General features: G+C 42.8%; 1 protein-coding gene and 1 long non-coding RNA gene across 11 annotated transcripts in view; both read right to left on the bottom strand.

The window, feature by feature from the left end:
* Window positions 1-2,948: 2,948 nt before the first annotated feature.
* LOC132248703 (uncharacterized) lies at window positions 2,949-9,790 on the bottom strand. Its single transcript, XR_009460046.1, has 2 exons — window positions 9,550-9,790; window positions 2,949-5,669 (listed from the first exon to the last, which is right to left on the bottom strand). It is a non-coding gene; the product is annotated as an uncharacterized LOC132248703 (long non-coding RNA).
* Window positions 9,791-11,039: 1,249 nt separating this feature from the next.
* The window catches only part of PPFIBP2 (PPFIA binding protein 2), a 208,705-nt gene continuing 201,575 nt past the window's right edge, over window positions 11,040-18,169 (bottom strand). For all 10 annotated transcript variants that reach the window (XM_059722700.1, XM_019476847.2, XM_059722697.1 and 7 more), the window contains 4 exons: window positions 15,590-15,712; window positions 14,128-14,250; window positions 13,296-13,484; window positions 11,040-11,821 (listed from right to left, as the gene is read on the bottom strand). In XM_059722700.1, the coding sequence (XP_059578683.1) occupies window positions 11,621-11,821; window positions 13,296-13,484; window positions 14,128-14,250; window positions 15,590-15,712 (636 nt within the window). In that variant the 3' untranslated portion in view covers window positions 11,040-11,620. The remainder of the gene's footprint in view (window positions 11,822-13,295; window positions 13,485-14,127; window positions 14,251-15,589; window positions 15,713-18,169) is intronic.

Below are 18,169 nucleotides of genomic sequence, written 5' to 3' on the forward strand. Positions count from 1 at the left end.
CTATTTCCCAACTTTTTAGGAATATATGGCAAGACCCTACAAGTAATTTGCTAATTAACATGAATATGTTTTTCTTGCATCACCTTCGCCCCTGTGAAACAAGGGATAAGGGTCTTGGTAAGCCTAAAAAAGAGTGGGAAGAAATGGCAGTGGCTCAGGGATGCGGAATAGAATTCTCAGAGCTTCTCAAAATTGCTTTATTATTGTAATAAGAATTCTCATTTCAGAATACAGTTTAATTTGGGAGGTTAATATTTAGCCTTACACTGAACCACACTGCACTGAACATTATTCTAGGTTATGTTTTCTTATTACCTGAACTACCGTTGAAGAAAGAGGGTTTCAGTAGCTGTCACTGCCAAATTAATAACTGATATTTACACTGCAGTTCAGTGCAATGTATCTAGTGACATTAGATTAGGGCCTTGTTACACAGTAATTTTGGGCAGCTCCTGGAGCTCTTAACTTCTGGGTTGTCCACACATTAATACCTGAAACTAGTTTTAAGTGCTTGTTATGTGGCTTAAAGTTATGCCATTCCAGGGTAGGATTCTCTCTGATCAGCTCACGTTACACTAAAGTGTAGCCACTGTAGGCTCCACTTTAGTGTAAATACCCCTTCCACTGGCCCAGATCAGTCGCACTGCTGCCACACCCCCCCAAGAACCCCAGATCCCCTCTCACTCCCCCCCCCCACTTCCTGCCCTCTTACTTGTGGCTGCCCAGCCTGTGTGTCTTGGGGGAGCAGGCAGGGAAGGGTTAACCTGCCTGCCTGGCTGCTGCTGCTGCTCTCTGTGCCAGAAGACCAGCAGCCTGCACAGCCAGAGCAGGCAGGTTATGCCCCAGGTGGTGGGAGGAGGCAAAAGATGGGGGAGCTTTGGATTTTTTAAAAATCTCTTTAATGACTCTACTGCTTTACATTCTATTCTCAGGCCTTATTTGTACTATACTGTGCCTTAACCCTGGAAGATCTAGGGGACAGGAACTATGTTCTTTCTTTAACCGTAAAGTCCCACACACCTTGCACATAAGACTTTTAAATGGAGACGGGACCAAAAAATTGCTAACTTTTAAAAATGTTCCTCGGTACCTTACTGATGAAATCCAGTGACAGTTCAAGTGAAGAAGGATCAAACCTTGAGGCAAGGAAACAATGATAGGCCTGAGCAGGGGAAAATAGCAAAATTTAGATGCTTAAGGCCTCTGCTACATGTTGCGTACGTTACACAGTTAATGGGTTAATGGTGCAATAAATTTAATCAGCCACATCTGCAAAGTAATTATCACACTATTGTGCGGGCCAGGAATGATCCGAGGCCCTTTTGTGCACTGCAGGCTGTAGCCAGCAGCCCGGACACGCTGGGTCGGGGAAGGCAGACTGCGCGCTAGAATTAGGCACGGACGCTTAATGGTTGTTTAAGATTATTTACTTACACCGAAGATGGTCGTGGTGTAGGCTGGAACGTTTCCAGGAATACTTCGCATAAATCCTAGTTTTAGGACTTGGACAGAACTCTGATTCACTCACACGAAGTTGTCGAGGCTCCGTGGAACTTTTGCGCGCAGGGAGGGGTACGTCAAGGGATCGTTCAGCGACGGGGAGAAGAATCGATAGGTGATCAGTCTATCGATCAGCTAGCCGCAAGTCAAATCTCCTTAGAGGCACTTTGCAGCGTGCTTAAAGTACTCCAACTTGGGTGGAAACCACTCAAGCCTCTTATATGGCTAGCAAGCCAATCGCTAGCCGCCACGTAGGAATAATTTAGAACTGACCAATAGTGGGGCACGAATTTAAATACAAATGGCGGGAACTCCTTGCAACGTGCATTTCTGTGCAGCAGCGAAGAAATGCACCCTGCAAAGAAAGCTACAAACGGCGGGAAAATAATTTAGCAGTGCCGAAGCGCACACAAACCAAAAATCACACCCTTGGGTTGTGACAACTATAACAATGCCTATCCAGCTATAAAAAGAGCCAACCGGCTACAAATTTAGTGCTTGAAAATATATAACAGCTCTATAGTTGGTTTCCATCCAGCTTTAAGAATATGTGGCAGGACCCTAAGATAATAAGGCTAAAAAAGGACTTCAATCTGAAATAGTAATTCTGACCTGCTTAAAAGGCTATTCTCAATTCTTCTCTGCACAGTGGCTCATTGAAAGTGTGCCACTGTGCAGAGAAGAATTAGACTCACTTGGCCAAGAGAGTAAGATAGCATTGCCTAGTAGTTAGGGCATTTATTAGAGAGGGGGAGGTGCAAGTTCTAGTGGTCCAAGGACTTTCTGTACTTTGTTTAATGACTAACTGCCCTGGGAGCAGGATCTGTGGCACTCTGGTCTGGTAAATCTTGCATTTCAAGGGAGCATCTCTGACTATTTTAAAAGAAGAATGAGCCCCCCTCAGTTCTTTGAAATGGAGCATGCAAGGACTTACATTTGGGAAAGGCTTCCGGGCTGAAGATCCCAAGTGCTAGAAGAGGTTTTACCACAGTAAGGTACCTCTGACTTACGGACTGACAGCATTTTAGATGTACCCTGTCCTCAGCATTTCATGTTGGCTACCTGTAAGCTGCCGCTCACTGGGATACTTACACTATGTGCATTTGTTCAGTGTCTACCAAGTTCAGAAGTTATTCCAAGTTAGGGGATATTTATTAACTAATGAAGAGAATATAGGCATAGAGGAATCAGCCTAAACTTCCCCACACACCAAGCTTGTGTAGAAATTACTACAAAGACTCACCAGGAGATAGAGAAACAGCCAGAATTTATTCACTACAATGTGACAGCGCAGATGGTCAACATTTTGCATTTCCTTGAACCGTTCTCTCTCCTCTATCCTGCTAGCTTGATGGGTTTTCTTTTAGCATAGGCAAAAATTAGACGTTTAAATAATCTGATAAAACAAGTTAAACAAAAGTTTGTAGATTTTACTATGACACACAAGCTTTAAAGTGTTACATTAAAAAAAAATCCAGTCAGGCCTCCTGGAAATATGCCAGCAATGTAACACTGCTTTCCTCTCTTGTACTGGTAATGGTGTCACTTGAGTCACCATTCCTGCATTTGTGGGTTAATTCATCACTGAACATTTCAGATGCTTAGTGTCCGCTGTGCTGATAATTAACACTCCTTGCCTTTCGAAAGCACTGAGTGGAGGTGTAACTGATCCCACTGACTCCAATGGGACTTTCCCATGGAAATCCCAGTCTTTGTCAAGTATATAAATTAAACAATTTCACCGTATCCTTTATACAGCAATAGACATGATGGAAAATAGCTGCTTTAATTCCTATACAAAAGCTTTCTGAGGTGAAGTGGCAAACGAGACTTCATAAAAAGTCACTTAGGTTCCCATTGGCTTTAGAGTCACAAATGGGAATATGTTCAGTAAGGACTCTTCAAGTGCTCTCAGTAAAATCTGTGTGGTTAGTTAAGGAGTAAGAAATACCTCTTACTCACTTTGAACAGTACCTAATATAATACACTCCAGATATGCTGCTTAGTGGACAGGATCATGCCTGGCACTGACATGCCCGCTGGCTAAATTATCTGTTGTAATCTAGATCGCTGATTCTCAACCAGGTACTCTGAGGTGCCATAAGATCCTTTGAAGGCTGTTGCAAGGTGTGAGGGGATAAGCAATAAGATAATTGCAGGCTCAGCACTCCCCAACCTCTACTGCCTAGTCCCTCTGCAAGGAGGCAAGCACTAAAATTTAGTTTTGAAATAGGATGCCAGTCAGTTCACAGAAGTTGTGCTGTGGTGCCTTGAATCTAAAAACTTTGAGAACCACTGCTCTAGGCACCTTGTAACACACAATGAAACCATCTTGCAAACAAGAGAGAGAACCACCCTTGAAAAAATAGCTCAAGCCCTTTATGCATTTCAATACCAACTCCCTTTGTTTTAAAACTGGGTTAATTTCCCAGTTTACAAAAATATACCCCTGATATTCTGATAACAAATATGGAGTTGCCATAAAGAACTGATTTGATCAGCATGAGAATTTTTAAACAAAAAACTTTACAAACACTAGTTTTGCTGTGTTAGTCACCCTTTGCACATTACGCATGCACTGACTTGTTTGCTGCTGTTATATTAAGGTAGCGTTGTATGAAAGCATACATATGAATCTGAAATGAAGGGAGCGAGCAAACAGAAGCAGAAACAAAATAAAACAAAACACAGCATAAGGTTTACAAAAAGAATCACCGGGTTCTCATGCAAACATCACAGCTTGTTTCTGACCAAATCTCTGTTATGAGACTATCCAAAGTTCATATACATTTAATTACTTACAGTAGCATGAAAGTAATTCAGTGACAGAAGGGAAGTGGCTGGTAAAGGGCTCACAGCTGATCACCTCCAATTGCTTGTTCTGAGTTCTGGGAACTCCATTCTGTATGCCATTCTGACTCTCAGTTCAGGCAAGTTCAAAATGTTCAGAGCCCACTGGCCCATTAGTACTTCCTTACATTTTGCTATTTATAGGAGAAGGCTATATACAGTAGAACTTCCTAAAACCTTCCATTTGTACAAGGAACTGTTGTCACTTGCAACAAACCCTGTGCTGTGCTGCCAGTTCCATTGCACGCACTTCAAAGCAACTGCAGGGGGAGTGTTGAACCCGGGTCGGAGAAAGTCAACATGCAGGCTGTCTTTGCTGGGTGTTAGGTCTGTTCCCTGACTGAGCACACTCAGTGTTTATAGTAAGCATCAAGCAAAACTAAGCAAAGTAGCCTTTTGAGTCCCTCATCTTTCCTGAGAGTCTTAAATTGTCCTTCTAATTGTTGCTGGTTTTAGGCAGAGAGAGAAAAAGCATAGTAAGGATTAATGTGTTCCTTCCTGGCCTATTCTGGGAACATGCCCACTACATCATCCCACTTCCGCTACTGGCTATTCACAAGGTGTGAAAGCTTATCTGTCTTCTCTCTCCATCCCAATGTTATAAGCAGGACAGAGAAAGCGGAGACAAATGGAGGTACAAGAGGAGGGAACAAAGTTTCTGCTCCCCCACTGACAATTTCTCTGGAGACTCTCAAGCTCCTAAACTAGCCCTGTCTATACAGCAACAGTTCTGTAAACATTGTAGCTGTCTGCCAGACCCCAAGATAGCACCTGCTGCACCATTTGGTCAAGGAGAAAAGGAGCAGTTGGAATTATTAAAGGCTTGTCCTCATTGCTTTTACTTAACTCAGGAAGACTCTGAACCTGTGGCTATGGTGCCAATCTACTGGCATTAATCCCTATGTGGAAGTAATTATAAAAGTACAAAATTATAAAAGTTTGCTTGCAGCTGTGCACAAATTCACCATATATCTGCAAAGACATCTTTTACTGGTCTTGTTTCTCAGCTCTGGATGAGAAATAATTTTGCATAGTTTTTTTTTTTTTTAACATCTAGGTAAAAATACTTATTAGGGTACCCAGTGTATTTTTCTTTACCTGTAACGTGTTGCTGTATTAACGACATATAAAGTTTATCTCATTTGCAGAAAAGCATACGCTATCTTCTGCCATATAGCACCCAGTTTCCTTGGCCACTTATCTGGATGTGTGTGTGAGGTATTAGTGTTCTTGATCATGCTGAAGCATCATCTCCAGTCTTCAAAGGTGGGTGTTAAAAATCTATTGTCATTCAGCATTTCATCTTGGCTTAGCATATTCTGAAAGAGAGAAAACAGGATGTGGATTACATAAGTATCCAGTTAAATGCACATAGCACTGGGAAAGGAACTGAAATAAAACCTGATTCACAACAGATGGAATTCGCTATATTATTACTATTATACACCCCATGGAATAATGCATAGAAAAATTCAAAATTATGTGAGGAAACTCAAAATTATGCAAAATTAATTATAGTTATTTATTTTGACAAATGAAATATAACACTATTTGAACCTACTTTAGAAATATATGCAGGTACTTTGTATGGGTGGGTGTGGGTGGGGGATTTGTGATGGTGTGGGGAGGTGTGTGCGCGTGTGGGGTTTGTGAATGGGTGTGGGGGGTGTGAGTATTGGAGTATGTGGGGAGTTTGTGAAGGAGTGTGGGGGGTTGTGAAGAAGAGTTGGGTATGGGTGTGTGTGGGGTTTGTGGGTGTGTGTGGGATTTGGGGGTTGTGAAGAGTGTGTGTGGGGGCTTATAGGTGGGTGTGCCCCCCCAACATCTCTCCTCATGGTGCAAAGCTCCCACTGCCAGCAGCTCAGTGGCAGTAGGCCCTCAGGGTGCTCATGGCCACAGCAGGTAAAGCCGCTGGCAGCGCATGCCTCTGGCTGAGTCTCAGGGCCTGCACTTGCATGCACCTGACCCACTGGCATGTGCCTTCGACTAGACCAGGCTGGCTCTGTGCCAGTTTGTGGGGCTCATGACATTGCAGGTGGGAGCTGCCTGCCATTGGGCTAGGCAGGCTCCATGACTCCATGGGCAGCTTCCTAGTGGGGTGCTGGAAGCCCTATCTGGAGGCATGGAGCTGGCTGGCATGACCCAATGACATATGGACCAGGAGCTGTGTGCCATTGGTCTGGGCAGACTCCATGTCTCCACACGGGGCTTCCAACACTCCAGTGGGAAGCTGCACGTGGAGGCAAGCAGGAGCCCACCCGCCCTGCTGGCATGTGACTCCATGCCTCCATGTACAGCTTCCCACCTGGCCTGATGGTGTGCTGCTCCCAATCCACATGCCATTGGACCAGGCCAGCTCTCTACGTTGGATTTCCAACACTCTAGTGGGAAGTTGCAGATGGAGGCATGGAGTCATGTGCCATCAGGCCAGGCAGGCTCTTGCTTGCCTCCATATGCAGCTTCCCACTGGAGTGCTGGAAGCCTCACGTGGAGGCACTGAGCTGGCTGGCCAGCCCGGCCCAATAGCATGTGGCTTATACCCACCCACAAATGCCACACCCATCCCACTCCTCCTGCAGGCAGGAGCTCCCTTCCCCACTTATCCAGCTGTACAGTCAAATGGCTTTGTGCCTCCATTTCATAGAGGTGGAGGCACAGAGCCCCCCTGCAGTTAAATTATGTAAAATTATGCAATTTTGCACAGTCATACCTTTAATGTGCAAAATTACATGGGCGTATAATTGCATCATTCCCCAGGGTGTACTATCAGTCATTGAAATAATTTGCTAATATTAACAGTATGAAACTAGTTTCTTCATTGTAGTTTAATGTAGCAGGATGATTAGTATTAGGAACTTCTTACATTTAGGTGATACTGGGTGCATCTACACAAGTGCCTTACTGTGGGGGCTGACTAATTAGTTCTGCAGTAAAGTGTTACTGCCTACACATGTGGCACTATTAGGCTACAGTAAACGAATTAACCCCATTGGAGGGTAGTACTGCCTGACAAGTACAATCCTACAGCAGAGCTTAGTGCACTGAAACATATGTGTAGATGGTGCCTGGGGACTGCTGGGGTATGAAGGTGCTACAATGCAGGGGCTGCCTGCTGGGCTAGTTCTGCACTGTAGAACCCTTGTACCCCAGCCAGCCCTTCTGCAGCACATTGAGCCAGGGCACTGCAGTTCTGAGTTGGCAGGTTTACCTCCCAGGAGCAATAAACTCCAGCATGAACTGTGCTGGAGTTTATTCAGGCACATTAATAGAACATGTAGATGTGCCTGCCACTATGCAGAGGAAGCTTACATGACCATTCATTCTGCCCTCCAGCAAGTTTGTCTTCTAAAATTAGTTTACAAACACAGGCATCAATGGCATAGTTAATTTTAATACAGTGCATCGTCCATATTTTGGGTGCAGGAATCTGTCCAGTGAAAGTAAGGGCTTCTTAAGGGAGATGGGACAGCCATTGCTTGCAAGATTGTTAAATTGAAAAACTGCAACTTTGGAACCTGTTTTTGTTAAGTACAGGTACCAGTTTGTCACACATTATACATAGGATGTGTTAATTGTGTTTAAAACCATGAGCATTTGTGCATTCAAGCAAGAAAACACATGCTAAGTGCTATCATATGGTAGTAAAGTTATGACTTTTTGGGTAGGAATATCTCCATTTAGCGTTAAGTAATGTGTGCTAGGCTGCTGTGGGACTGTGCCATGAAGATAATACCAGTGGTCCTCACTAGTTTTAGTATGGTGTCAGGGCTGGGAATGACAGACACATGGTTGTCGGTTTCAGCCCTTCCATCACACCAGAGCCTTGAACCAACTCTGGAGCTAGGAGGGGATGAGGTGGGGGAGGAGTTAGGACTGACAGACAGCTGATTGACCACACAGATGTCTCCAGCTCTGTCCAGAGAGTTGAGATCGTGTAACTGCTCAGAAAACTTCCTAACTCATAGTAAAGCTTACTATGATCTAAATAAAATATGTTTTAAGTGTAACATGTGACACAACCCTGGGCAGAGGGTGAAGAGAAGCCACGGATCCAACACATGAATTAGACCCTATTTGAAATCTGAGATTATGGATAAAGGATTAAAAATGGTTTTAAAAATAAGAAAATGTTAAATTCTGGATCTATAACCAAGCTGCAGATAAGTAAAACCAGGACACTTCCAGACTCTTACCCTTGAAAATCACCTGGAATTAGGGATGTACCGATAAAGGTTTTTGGGCTGATACCGATGGTCAATTATTAATGAGCCATTGTGGCTGATACTGATCCAATTGCCCATATCCAGCCTAGCAGTTTGGAGAGCAGCGTCCAGCTGGTAACTCTGTTGGTGGGGGAAGGGGCAGGGGGAGGGTTGGAGGTGGGGGTGGCAGATTGAGGCCCCTGTGGTGAGGGAGTGGGGCTGGGTGCCAGATGGAGCCACGAGTGGCTCATCAGCAGGGCACAACTCCCACTGCTGCACACACCCCTGGGGGTGAGGATGCACAGGGTGAGGATGGGCTGCCACTGTGGACTGGGGCCAGGGGCAGCACCAGGCTCTTCCCAGTGGGAGGGCTGGGCCTGGGTCGGGCCAGGAAGTGGCAGCACTGGGAGGGGTTGCTACAGGGTGGTAACCCCGCCCACCACAGCGCTGCCACCACATGGCCCAAGAGCAGCCCCAGCCCAACCCCCCTGCCAGGAAGAGCCTGGCACTGCCCCTGGCCCCGGTTCATAGCAGCAGCCCACCCTCGCCCTGCACACAGATCCAGGGGGCATGTGCCCCCCCCATGGCTTTCTCGGGGTGCATGCAGTGGCAGGAGCCCCCCCCCCCCCCCCGGCCACCCCAGATGAGCCACTCAAGGCTCCGTCCATGCCCAGCCCCAACCCCAGCCCCACTCCCTCCCTCATCACAGGGGCCTCAATTTGTCCCTCCCACCCCTTCCTGTCCAACACTCTTACCAGCTGGATGCTGCTCTCCAAGCTGCTGGGCTGTCTGCATGCATTCTGCGACATTATTGGCGACATCATCAACCACATCAGCCAAAAAAAGCCGATTGCCAATAATGTCAATTTTCCTTTTATCAGTGCTGAGAGAATATGGACTGATATATTGGGTTACCTCTACCTGGAATGACTAAATTTTCCCGAATTTTGGCAAGATATATTTGTGACTTTTAAAGCAAGTGCAAGTTGATACATACCGTGAGATTGTTTATGCCTTGAGAAAGAGCCCCTATTTGCATTACCGTTCCTTCCGAATGTTCCATCTGTAAAAGCATTCAGCAACTTGATCAAATAAGACAATGGCTACTATTTTATTCAGACTCTATATGCATCTTTGGGAGGTGTCCCTGACTTGAGAAAAAGAAAATCTTGGCATAATAAATTGCTACTCTGAATATTATAAAAATTAACAAAAATATACAAAAAGTAACAAATCAAAAAGGGAAAAAAATCACCATGCCAACATGCCTTATAATACTGTGAAAATGCAGCAATGACAGGAAGACAGATTTCTAATCAAGAGAAAAGGTGTTCTTGATCAGCTGGTAAATATATTCCATGGAGTTAGCACTATATTTCATGTGAACCTATTGATATATTCCTAAATTAGGCACTCATTACAGTCATATTCACAACATTCAGAAACATTTCAAGATGTATTTAACAACTTGTGTGGTGCATTCCTACTAGACAGGCAATACAAGAACCCAACATGCTGTCTTGCTGATTCTAATAAAAGGATATCAATCTTCATGATGTCAGATGGCCTACAGTGTCAAGGGGTTCATTTCTTGTTCATTAAAAGCACTAAATCTTCACTAGACAAGCATGTCTATGTACTTTCTTAGGTATGTACTCTCCAAGTCATTTGTTTAACTGAAGGTGGAGTTTCATCAAGCTTTAATGTTAGATATATTTGGTTCAATTTCTACAATTGTATTGAGTAACTAAAATGGGGGTCATGAGTATTGGTAAATGCACTCACTTGCTACTGTTTTCTAGGTAATTGGACATTTATTATCCCTTCAGTCACTAAAAAGGATCAAACTACATTTAGATTAGTGATATTAGACATTTAACTCTATTAGGTTTTGATCTGCTGTCATTTCCATTGTATGCTTAATATTTTATTCTGAAAACACTAAAACTAACGTAAGAGATCCCAAATGAGAACCATATTGCCTTTACAAAAAGCATTTGTTTCACCTGCCTCCTCTAAACAGGGCAGTGCAAAACATCCCTTAAATAAAAAAAAATAAAGATTAAGTAAGCCACTACATTTCAGATGAGCAAAAATGAGATGTTAGATGTGGTAAAATCATGCAGGTGAAAAATGGTTGCAGTTAGTTTTTTCAATTTTGTGATCATTAACTGCTTTCTGCTCCAGAGAGAAAGGTGCTTCCAAGTCAGATCTTCAGCTGGTGTAAAATGTCACTGATCCACTACAATAGATGGAGTTATGACAATTTATACTAGGCAAAGGTCTGCCCCGGTTGGCTTTTGTGCTCTGCAGAATCTATACAAGTACCCAGTAGCTCCTTTTTGAAGGTTTTCATCACTTTGTACAGACTTTCACAGTGAAGATGTCAAAGAGTTTTCATGGTTTCAGCCTTTGACTGTTTAGAGGTATGGCATATAAACTCAATTCCATTACCAAAAGAAAGGGATCACTACATACATAGCAAAATAGACTTATTCAAGTATTATTTTATTATTTCAATGATAATAGTGTTCATTAGTGGTGCATCTTTTACATATACTGCTTAAGCATAATTAATTCATACATGTATGTATGCATGAAGAGTGAAACTGCTGCTCTCTTCTACTAACAAGTCTATTAAAAATACAGTCCAGTTTTTGAGAACAAAGTCTCCTGATAGCTCTGTACAAAGTAGTCTGAATAAATTTATTACATCATAAACCACTTACAAAGATAAAAAGGAGTTACCTGTGCAGTATTTTATCGATTATGAAAATTAAAAGTAAAAACACCAAATGTTTTTACCATGACCCTCAACTGTACAGTCAAAATACATTGATCTTCAAAGTGTAAAGGTTTTGTGTTTCTGAAAAAAGGATTTACAGATGGATGGGTAGGTTTACACTTAGAAAGATAATGTGACATTTTCAGTATAAAACTCTTCAAAATGTCCATAGCCCATATGTTCTCAATGAGGTCATGCGGATGCAGCACATATTTTGTTATATGGTAACAAAGTTATTTGCAAGCTTTGGAATGCATGAGGAGAATGAGGGATGAGTATGACATCACTCTGTTTGTCCCACCTGATCCAGTTTGTCCAATTCCTTATCAGAGGAAAGTGGACTAAGTCCTTTGTATCCACCATAGCTCTTCTGAGTACCATTAGTTGCACCTGGACTTGTATCCATAGGACAAATGTAATCTGTAGATTCATCAAATTTCTTTTTTCTTAGGTTTCCAAAATGTGAAAATCCAAGTTTCTTTGGCTAAAATTATGAGAAAACAAAGGGTATGTGAGAAAAACGAACTGTGTTTTCAGATGTGAAGTCTAGTTGGAAGTTGCATTTATTGATTCCAAAGCTACTTTGTGCAATTTCTATAATACTCTAGATGCTTTTAACTGAATTTCTATTGTCTAGTAAAATAGGCTCTGATTTAGCAAGGAACTTAAGTGAAAGCATGACATTAAGTACATGAACAGTCCTAATGAAGTCAGTTGTACTAATTGCAGAACTTTTGGCATGAGTAATACAACTGAGAACAGTAACAGTACTTAAATGCCTTACTGAATATCACATCCATACATTGTGGGTTTCAGTACTTTTTCTAAATAAGAATGATATTAAGCATACGCTTCAGTGCCTTCCTGAACAAAGGGTATTAATACTAAGTATAGCACATAAATGAGTTGCTCAGCCGAAAAAAATGACTTAGTTATATGAGTAAAGTTACTCATGATTAAGTGTTTATAGGCTTAATTTATAAATTCGGTTTATCATGTTTCAAACAGTTATCCCCAAATCTTATTAATGTGTGTGCCGGGGTATAGCTCTTAACACAATACTAAGTCATTAAGAAGAATACAGATTTGGCACCATTTTCCATACTAAGAATTGCTATGTATACTTCACACATACTGCTGTAGCTCAACAGGAAAGGTCTTGGTCTATGTATTGTCAGGATTATTCAGTCCAGAAGCACATACCATATTTTCTTCCATATCACTATCCTTCCCATAAGATATTCACCCGTTCTGAGAAGAAAGTGCTGGAAAGTTTTTTTTCCAGTTGTGGCTGAATACAGGCCTCATGGAGTAGGGACAGAATCTACTCCGTCATTCACTCTCTTTTTGCAGTTAAAGAACCCTTTCTTACAGCTAGTGCCAAACTGGCAGCAGCTTTTGGCTGCTTGCTTTAACCCTCTTACAGCCAAAAGTGGCTGCCAATTCAACTGTGGCTGTGAAAGGGTTAAAACTTTAGCTGTGAAAAGAGAATGAGTGACAATGAAGAGTCTACTCTACCCTTCCTGCATGCCCAGCACAGAGCCAGCCCCTGGCAGCTATTACAATGTCCCCATGCCTCCATTCTGGCATGGAAACCATGTGCCCATTTTTGGAAGGCTAATATTCAGAAAAAGGTGCACGTAGTTTGCCAGTAAATAGAATAGATTTTTTTTAACTTGGTTAAATCTCTGTTAAATTAGGAACAGATGATACTAAATATAAATATTGTTTTAGATAGTTTTAAGGAATGGCTGTGGTGACGCACATTTATTTCTTTGGTACATGAAGACGGACTTATGCTGAATATATAAAATTGGGAATAACTAAAATGTAACTGAACTCATAACTGACTTCTCCCACCTCCCAAGTTTGGCCCCCTATTCTATTACAAAAAAAAAAAAGCAAACTGATAACTAGATCAGCAGTTCAAGAATTCCTCTCTTCAGAAAGCAGCATACCCGAACTTTAGCAGTTGTAGTGAGAGGCGTGTAAGCAGTGGCTTCCATTATTTCCCTTTTTTCTTGTTGTGCCTCTGGCCCAATCAGCACATTAAAGTTAGTGGTTAAGTGGCGTCTCAGAAGGGTCTTTTGAGGTGGAATGTTAAGCAGCATTGCCAATGTGTCGCCATTGAAGCGAGGTTCAAGAATCTATTAAGCAAAAAAAACCAATAAAATTTTGTTTGTTATATGGCTGAGTCTTTGTAGTGTCAAACAGCTTTAAAAAAAAAAAAAAGATCATCCTACAATGCTGAGTAATTAAGAACATACTGATGATTCTAATACCAAAAGTCCTAAAACAATATCAAGGGAAACCATTGCGGTCAAAGCTTCCTGACTTTACTAAATTGCTTTTAATTTCTTATCTCCTAAGTCCAAACAAGTTCCCTTTCCTGATTGCTGGTGAAAGTGCCTCAGCAACGCAGTATGTGTACTATTCTTTATTTGTAACAGACTTCTGGCTCAGAAGTTGAGTTTGATCTGTTTGATGTACTCTGGTGATTGTTTATCAGTAAGTAATTGCTACTAAGTAATTTCTTTCTGAAATATTCTGGATAAGTACTAAAATACTCAGAGGCACCATCCTGCTTGTAAAATTAATTTGTGTGTAGCAGATTCAGAATGTTTCGAGATGGTTCAACACTGAGCAAACTAAATCAGACTATAAATGTGCAAGTACATATCTCCTTCCTGTTTCATGTTTGAAAATTAAGCAAAAAGTTTTGGTAAGGTTACTTTGAGAAAAAAAAAGTATATTCATTAAAAATGGGAAAAAAAAGAAAACAGTTCTCACAATGAGACCACCGTGAACCCCACTCCCCCGAAGATTTGGCGCATATTCTGCCAGATCTACTGATCTGAGCCATTCCATCACTCTGTGATTGGACCACTGAACTACTTCTGAAGGTGAAATGTTCTGTTAAAGAAAAACAAAAAAGATTATGTGGCAAAGTACTTCTTGATGAATAGTAATATATGCACCTAGATCCAATTCAGATAAGCAAACTGGTAAATGGTTGAAAAAGATTTAAGCACAGCAAATGGATTTATCACTCATGCCTGATTAGTTATCAGTTATTATTAAGGCATTCCTTCTCTTCCCCCCCAAATCAGCATCCCCCAGTTTTAAGGTACTTGTCTTACTCAATTTTTCATACTTCCCACAGAAGAGAGGTAGACTCTTAGCTGACTAGTGAGATGGTAAGTTAATTCTGTTAGTGATGGAACCCATAATAACTTCTCTATCAAATAAAGCAAGACACCAAAAATACTATGCAATAAAAGAATGCTTGCCTTGCAAAACATATATTAGAATGTTTTATATTTCTGAGGAGCCTAATACTGTATTATCAAGGCACCCAGTACAAAGGTTTCAAATACAATGCTACCCAGAGTAAGGAGAAATAAATATTGACTGCTGGAAATGCTGCTTAAGGTGATCAAGGAATCAGAGAAACTAAGACAGCTAAGGGAATAACCATGAAGTATTCAAAATAACCTATTCAAACAACTTATAAAATTCTGATATACACATGAATGATCTGCTCACTTTGATAAAAGTTATGGGAGAATGATGAAAAATGGTTAAATAATTTCTAAGCAAGATTCGCTGAACAGTCTCTGAATACTCAATGATTGTTCAACCAGCTCTAGAATTCACAGGTAACCTGAAACCTGAAAGCTTGCAAAGTTTTCCAACTATTTGAGTTGGTCTAATAGAAGATCAGACTTAGCCAAAGAACCTTGTCTGCAGATGGAATATATCCATTGCCGTTGCTTTCTATTCCACTGACAGTATAAAACTCATCCCGATGAGCATATTTGGTAATATACTAAGGTGTGGGTCATATACCTTGCACTTTTAAAAATTATTCCATAGTATAAAATCTCACTGCACGGTAGTTTTTCTATAAATTCAGTTTAAGCCATCTTTTTCTTAATTACATCTCATTTCATCCAGTTATACACCAGGTACCTACAGAAGATACTAGCTTCCCTTCCACGCAGGAACATAGAAGACAACGTACTCCTGTGCATTTAGGCTTGGTGCAATGAAAGGAGGTCTGCATTCTCTTACACTGTTTGCCTCCTAGGGTTGTGGCATTTCCTTTGAGGAGATTCCAGAGTCAGCTCCTGGCAGCCACAGCTTGTACATTGTACACTATATTAATTTCCCTTCACACTGACCCTTGACTGACGTGGGATAAACAAGCGCTGGTGGTAACTCTAGACTTGAGAAACAATTTATTTTTTACCTCATTGACTGGCCTCCTACGTAGGCAGTGGGGATTGAAATTGTTGACATGCAGCACATGAATGGCACATTTAATACTGAGATGATGCAGCTGGCTGGTGACTTTCAGAAAGAGAAGGTCATTCTGAAAAGAAAAAGCTTAATTAGGAGCATAACATACCAAAAAAACCCCAAAAAACTTATCCTGGGAGATTAGAGTTGAGTTCTAAGCTTGCTATGCCATTTGTGTAATTGTGTATATCAATAAAGGATGTTTTAGGTGAATTAAAGATGCACACTCCCCTTGGCCTATGGACATATGAATGAAACAAGCCAGAGGAAATCACAACATGGCTGTACTTTGGAAGGCAGGCACTTGAAAGAGGGGCACATTTGATTCATCCCATGGTAAAACTGCTGCAGCTCACATGAGGCTAAACCTGTTAATGAGTTACCCCACATGTTCACAAGTTCCTTGAACTGAAATAGCTTTAGTAGCCACATGTTAACGGGTACATGTGTCCATGGCTATAGAAAAAACAGTCACCATGTAACACAAAGCAAAAAATAACCTAAAAAGCTAAGATAAAATCTGACCAGCCTGTTGGTCTAGTAAGCGTAAGATACTTAATAATGGCCCTGCGATGGCTCTAAGCTTGGGGCATTTCTTAGCACAGGTTCTGCCCACACTGAGATGACAACGGTTGACTACAGCTATGTTAGAACTGTATGATGGCTACCAGGAAAGTGGACTCCCTGATAAATGTACACAGGCTATTTCTAGTATGTCTGTGATGGACCCTAATCAGCAGGGATCCTGGGTTTTTTTCTATAAAAATTCCAAATTCTCTTATAAAAAATCCCCAACTCTGATAACTGTCCCCAAGAATTCCATGTTTTTCTGTGATTAAAATGAAGTGCCATTATATATATAGATATCGGCTGAACACAATATTTTATTAATATCTTTACAATTTTAAAGTAATTTGGAAGCCTACCAGTACCTCAATCATTATAATAAAATAAATTCTAAATACCTAAATATATCTAAATATATATTTTGGCGTTTGATTTTTTTTTTCACGGAAAGACAGAGCTCCCCCTGCTCCCTTCACTCACCAGGATACAGGTCTACCTGCGGCTGCCCTCCCCCTGCTTTGTGATGCTGAGCAGCCCTGATATGCTGGTGCCCTGCCCATGCCATTGCCCCTTACTCCCAAGCCACAGCTCTCTGGCTCTGCCTGTGCCCCTCACACCCACCCTGTAGGGCCCCCTAGGCTGTGCCAGTGTGCCTCACTCCCAACACACAGTCCCCTGGCCCTGCCAGTACACTTCACTCCTGACCCACAGTTCCCTGGCTCTGCCAGTGCCCCTCACTGCCAAACCACAGCCGCCTGGCCCTGCCAATGCCCCTCACTGCTGACCCACAGCCCCCTGGTCCTGCCAATACCCCACACTCCTGGCCCACAGCCCCCTGGTCCTGCCCCCCAGCATCTCCCCTCAGCCCTGCTGCTGCCTCTTACTCCTGACCTGCTGCTCCCTGGCAGGAGCCCCTCATTCTCAGCCCACAGCCCTGCCAGTGCCCCTCAACCCCAACTCGCTGCCCTCCCCAGCCCAGCTGGTGCCCCTTGCTTTCAATCCACTACCCCTGCACCCTCTGCCCCCAGTCAGAAGGTGGGTGTTTGGGGGAAGAGGGGTGTTGGCTCAGGTGACATGTTGGGGGTACATGCCCCCTAGATCTCTATGCCCAGTGGAGCATAGGGCATGGGGCTGGAGCCAGGGTAGACCAGCTCTGGGCAGGAGCCACCCCCACAGTGCAGTGGGTGGGGCTCAGTGCAGGAGAGAGTGCTGCACCGCTGTGGCTGCCAAGGTGAGGTGCAGCAGGGGCAGCAGCATGGAGTTGTGCCTCCTGCTGCTGCCCGGCAGCCAGGGGATGCCTCACCTTAGCAGTCATGGTGGCATTGGGTTCCTTCCCATGCCAGGTCCCATCCAGTTGACCATGGAGGTGGCTCCTCCAGGAGCTGGTCAGGCCTGGCTGCAATTCCATGCCCCACTGTGGGCACAGAAATCCAGAGGGGAGGGCTGTGCCTCTCCCCCCACGCTAACACGGCTGTGTTGCCTGTGCCTCCACCCCATCCCCATAGACTTACCAAGAGGGAGCTGTAGGAGCTGCTCTCCACCACCTTGCCTGGCTGCCATGTGCATGTGTGCACTCTGCATCCCTTCCCCACAGCCCCAAGCAGCCCCTTGCAGGCTGGAACTCTTCTAGTCTGCAAGGGGAAACCTGTGGTTTCCCACACTTTTCTCCTTCAAAGGAGAACATCCACGCTTTTCTGCAGCAAATGCTAAATTGCTACAAAATACATTCATAGCTGTTACAAAACAAAAATTACATGAATGAATGATGCTAAGAGTTCTAGCATATAGCAGCAACAAATATTTAAACATTGCTGTAGCTTGCACAGCTGTGATACTAGCTTGGAAAAGGTCTACCTGGGCGCATCTACATAAGATGTTTACTGAAGAGTTGACTACTTAGCTATGCAGTAAACATCTCAGCATTTATATATATACCCTTATTAGGGCTCAGGAAACTAATAAA

Source organism: Alligator mississippiensis, chromosome 2 (assembly GCF_030867095.1).
Source record: "Alligator mississippiensis isolate rAllMis1 chromosome 2, rAllMis1, whole genome shotgun sequence".
NCBI lineage: Eukaryota > Metazoa > Chordata > Crocodylia > Alligatoridae > Alligator > Alligator mississippiensis.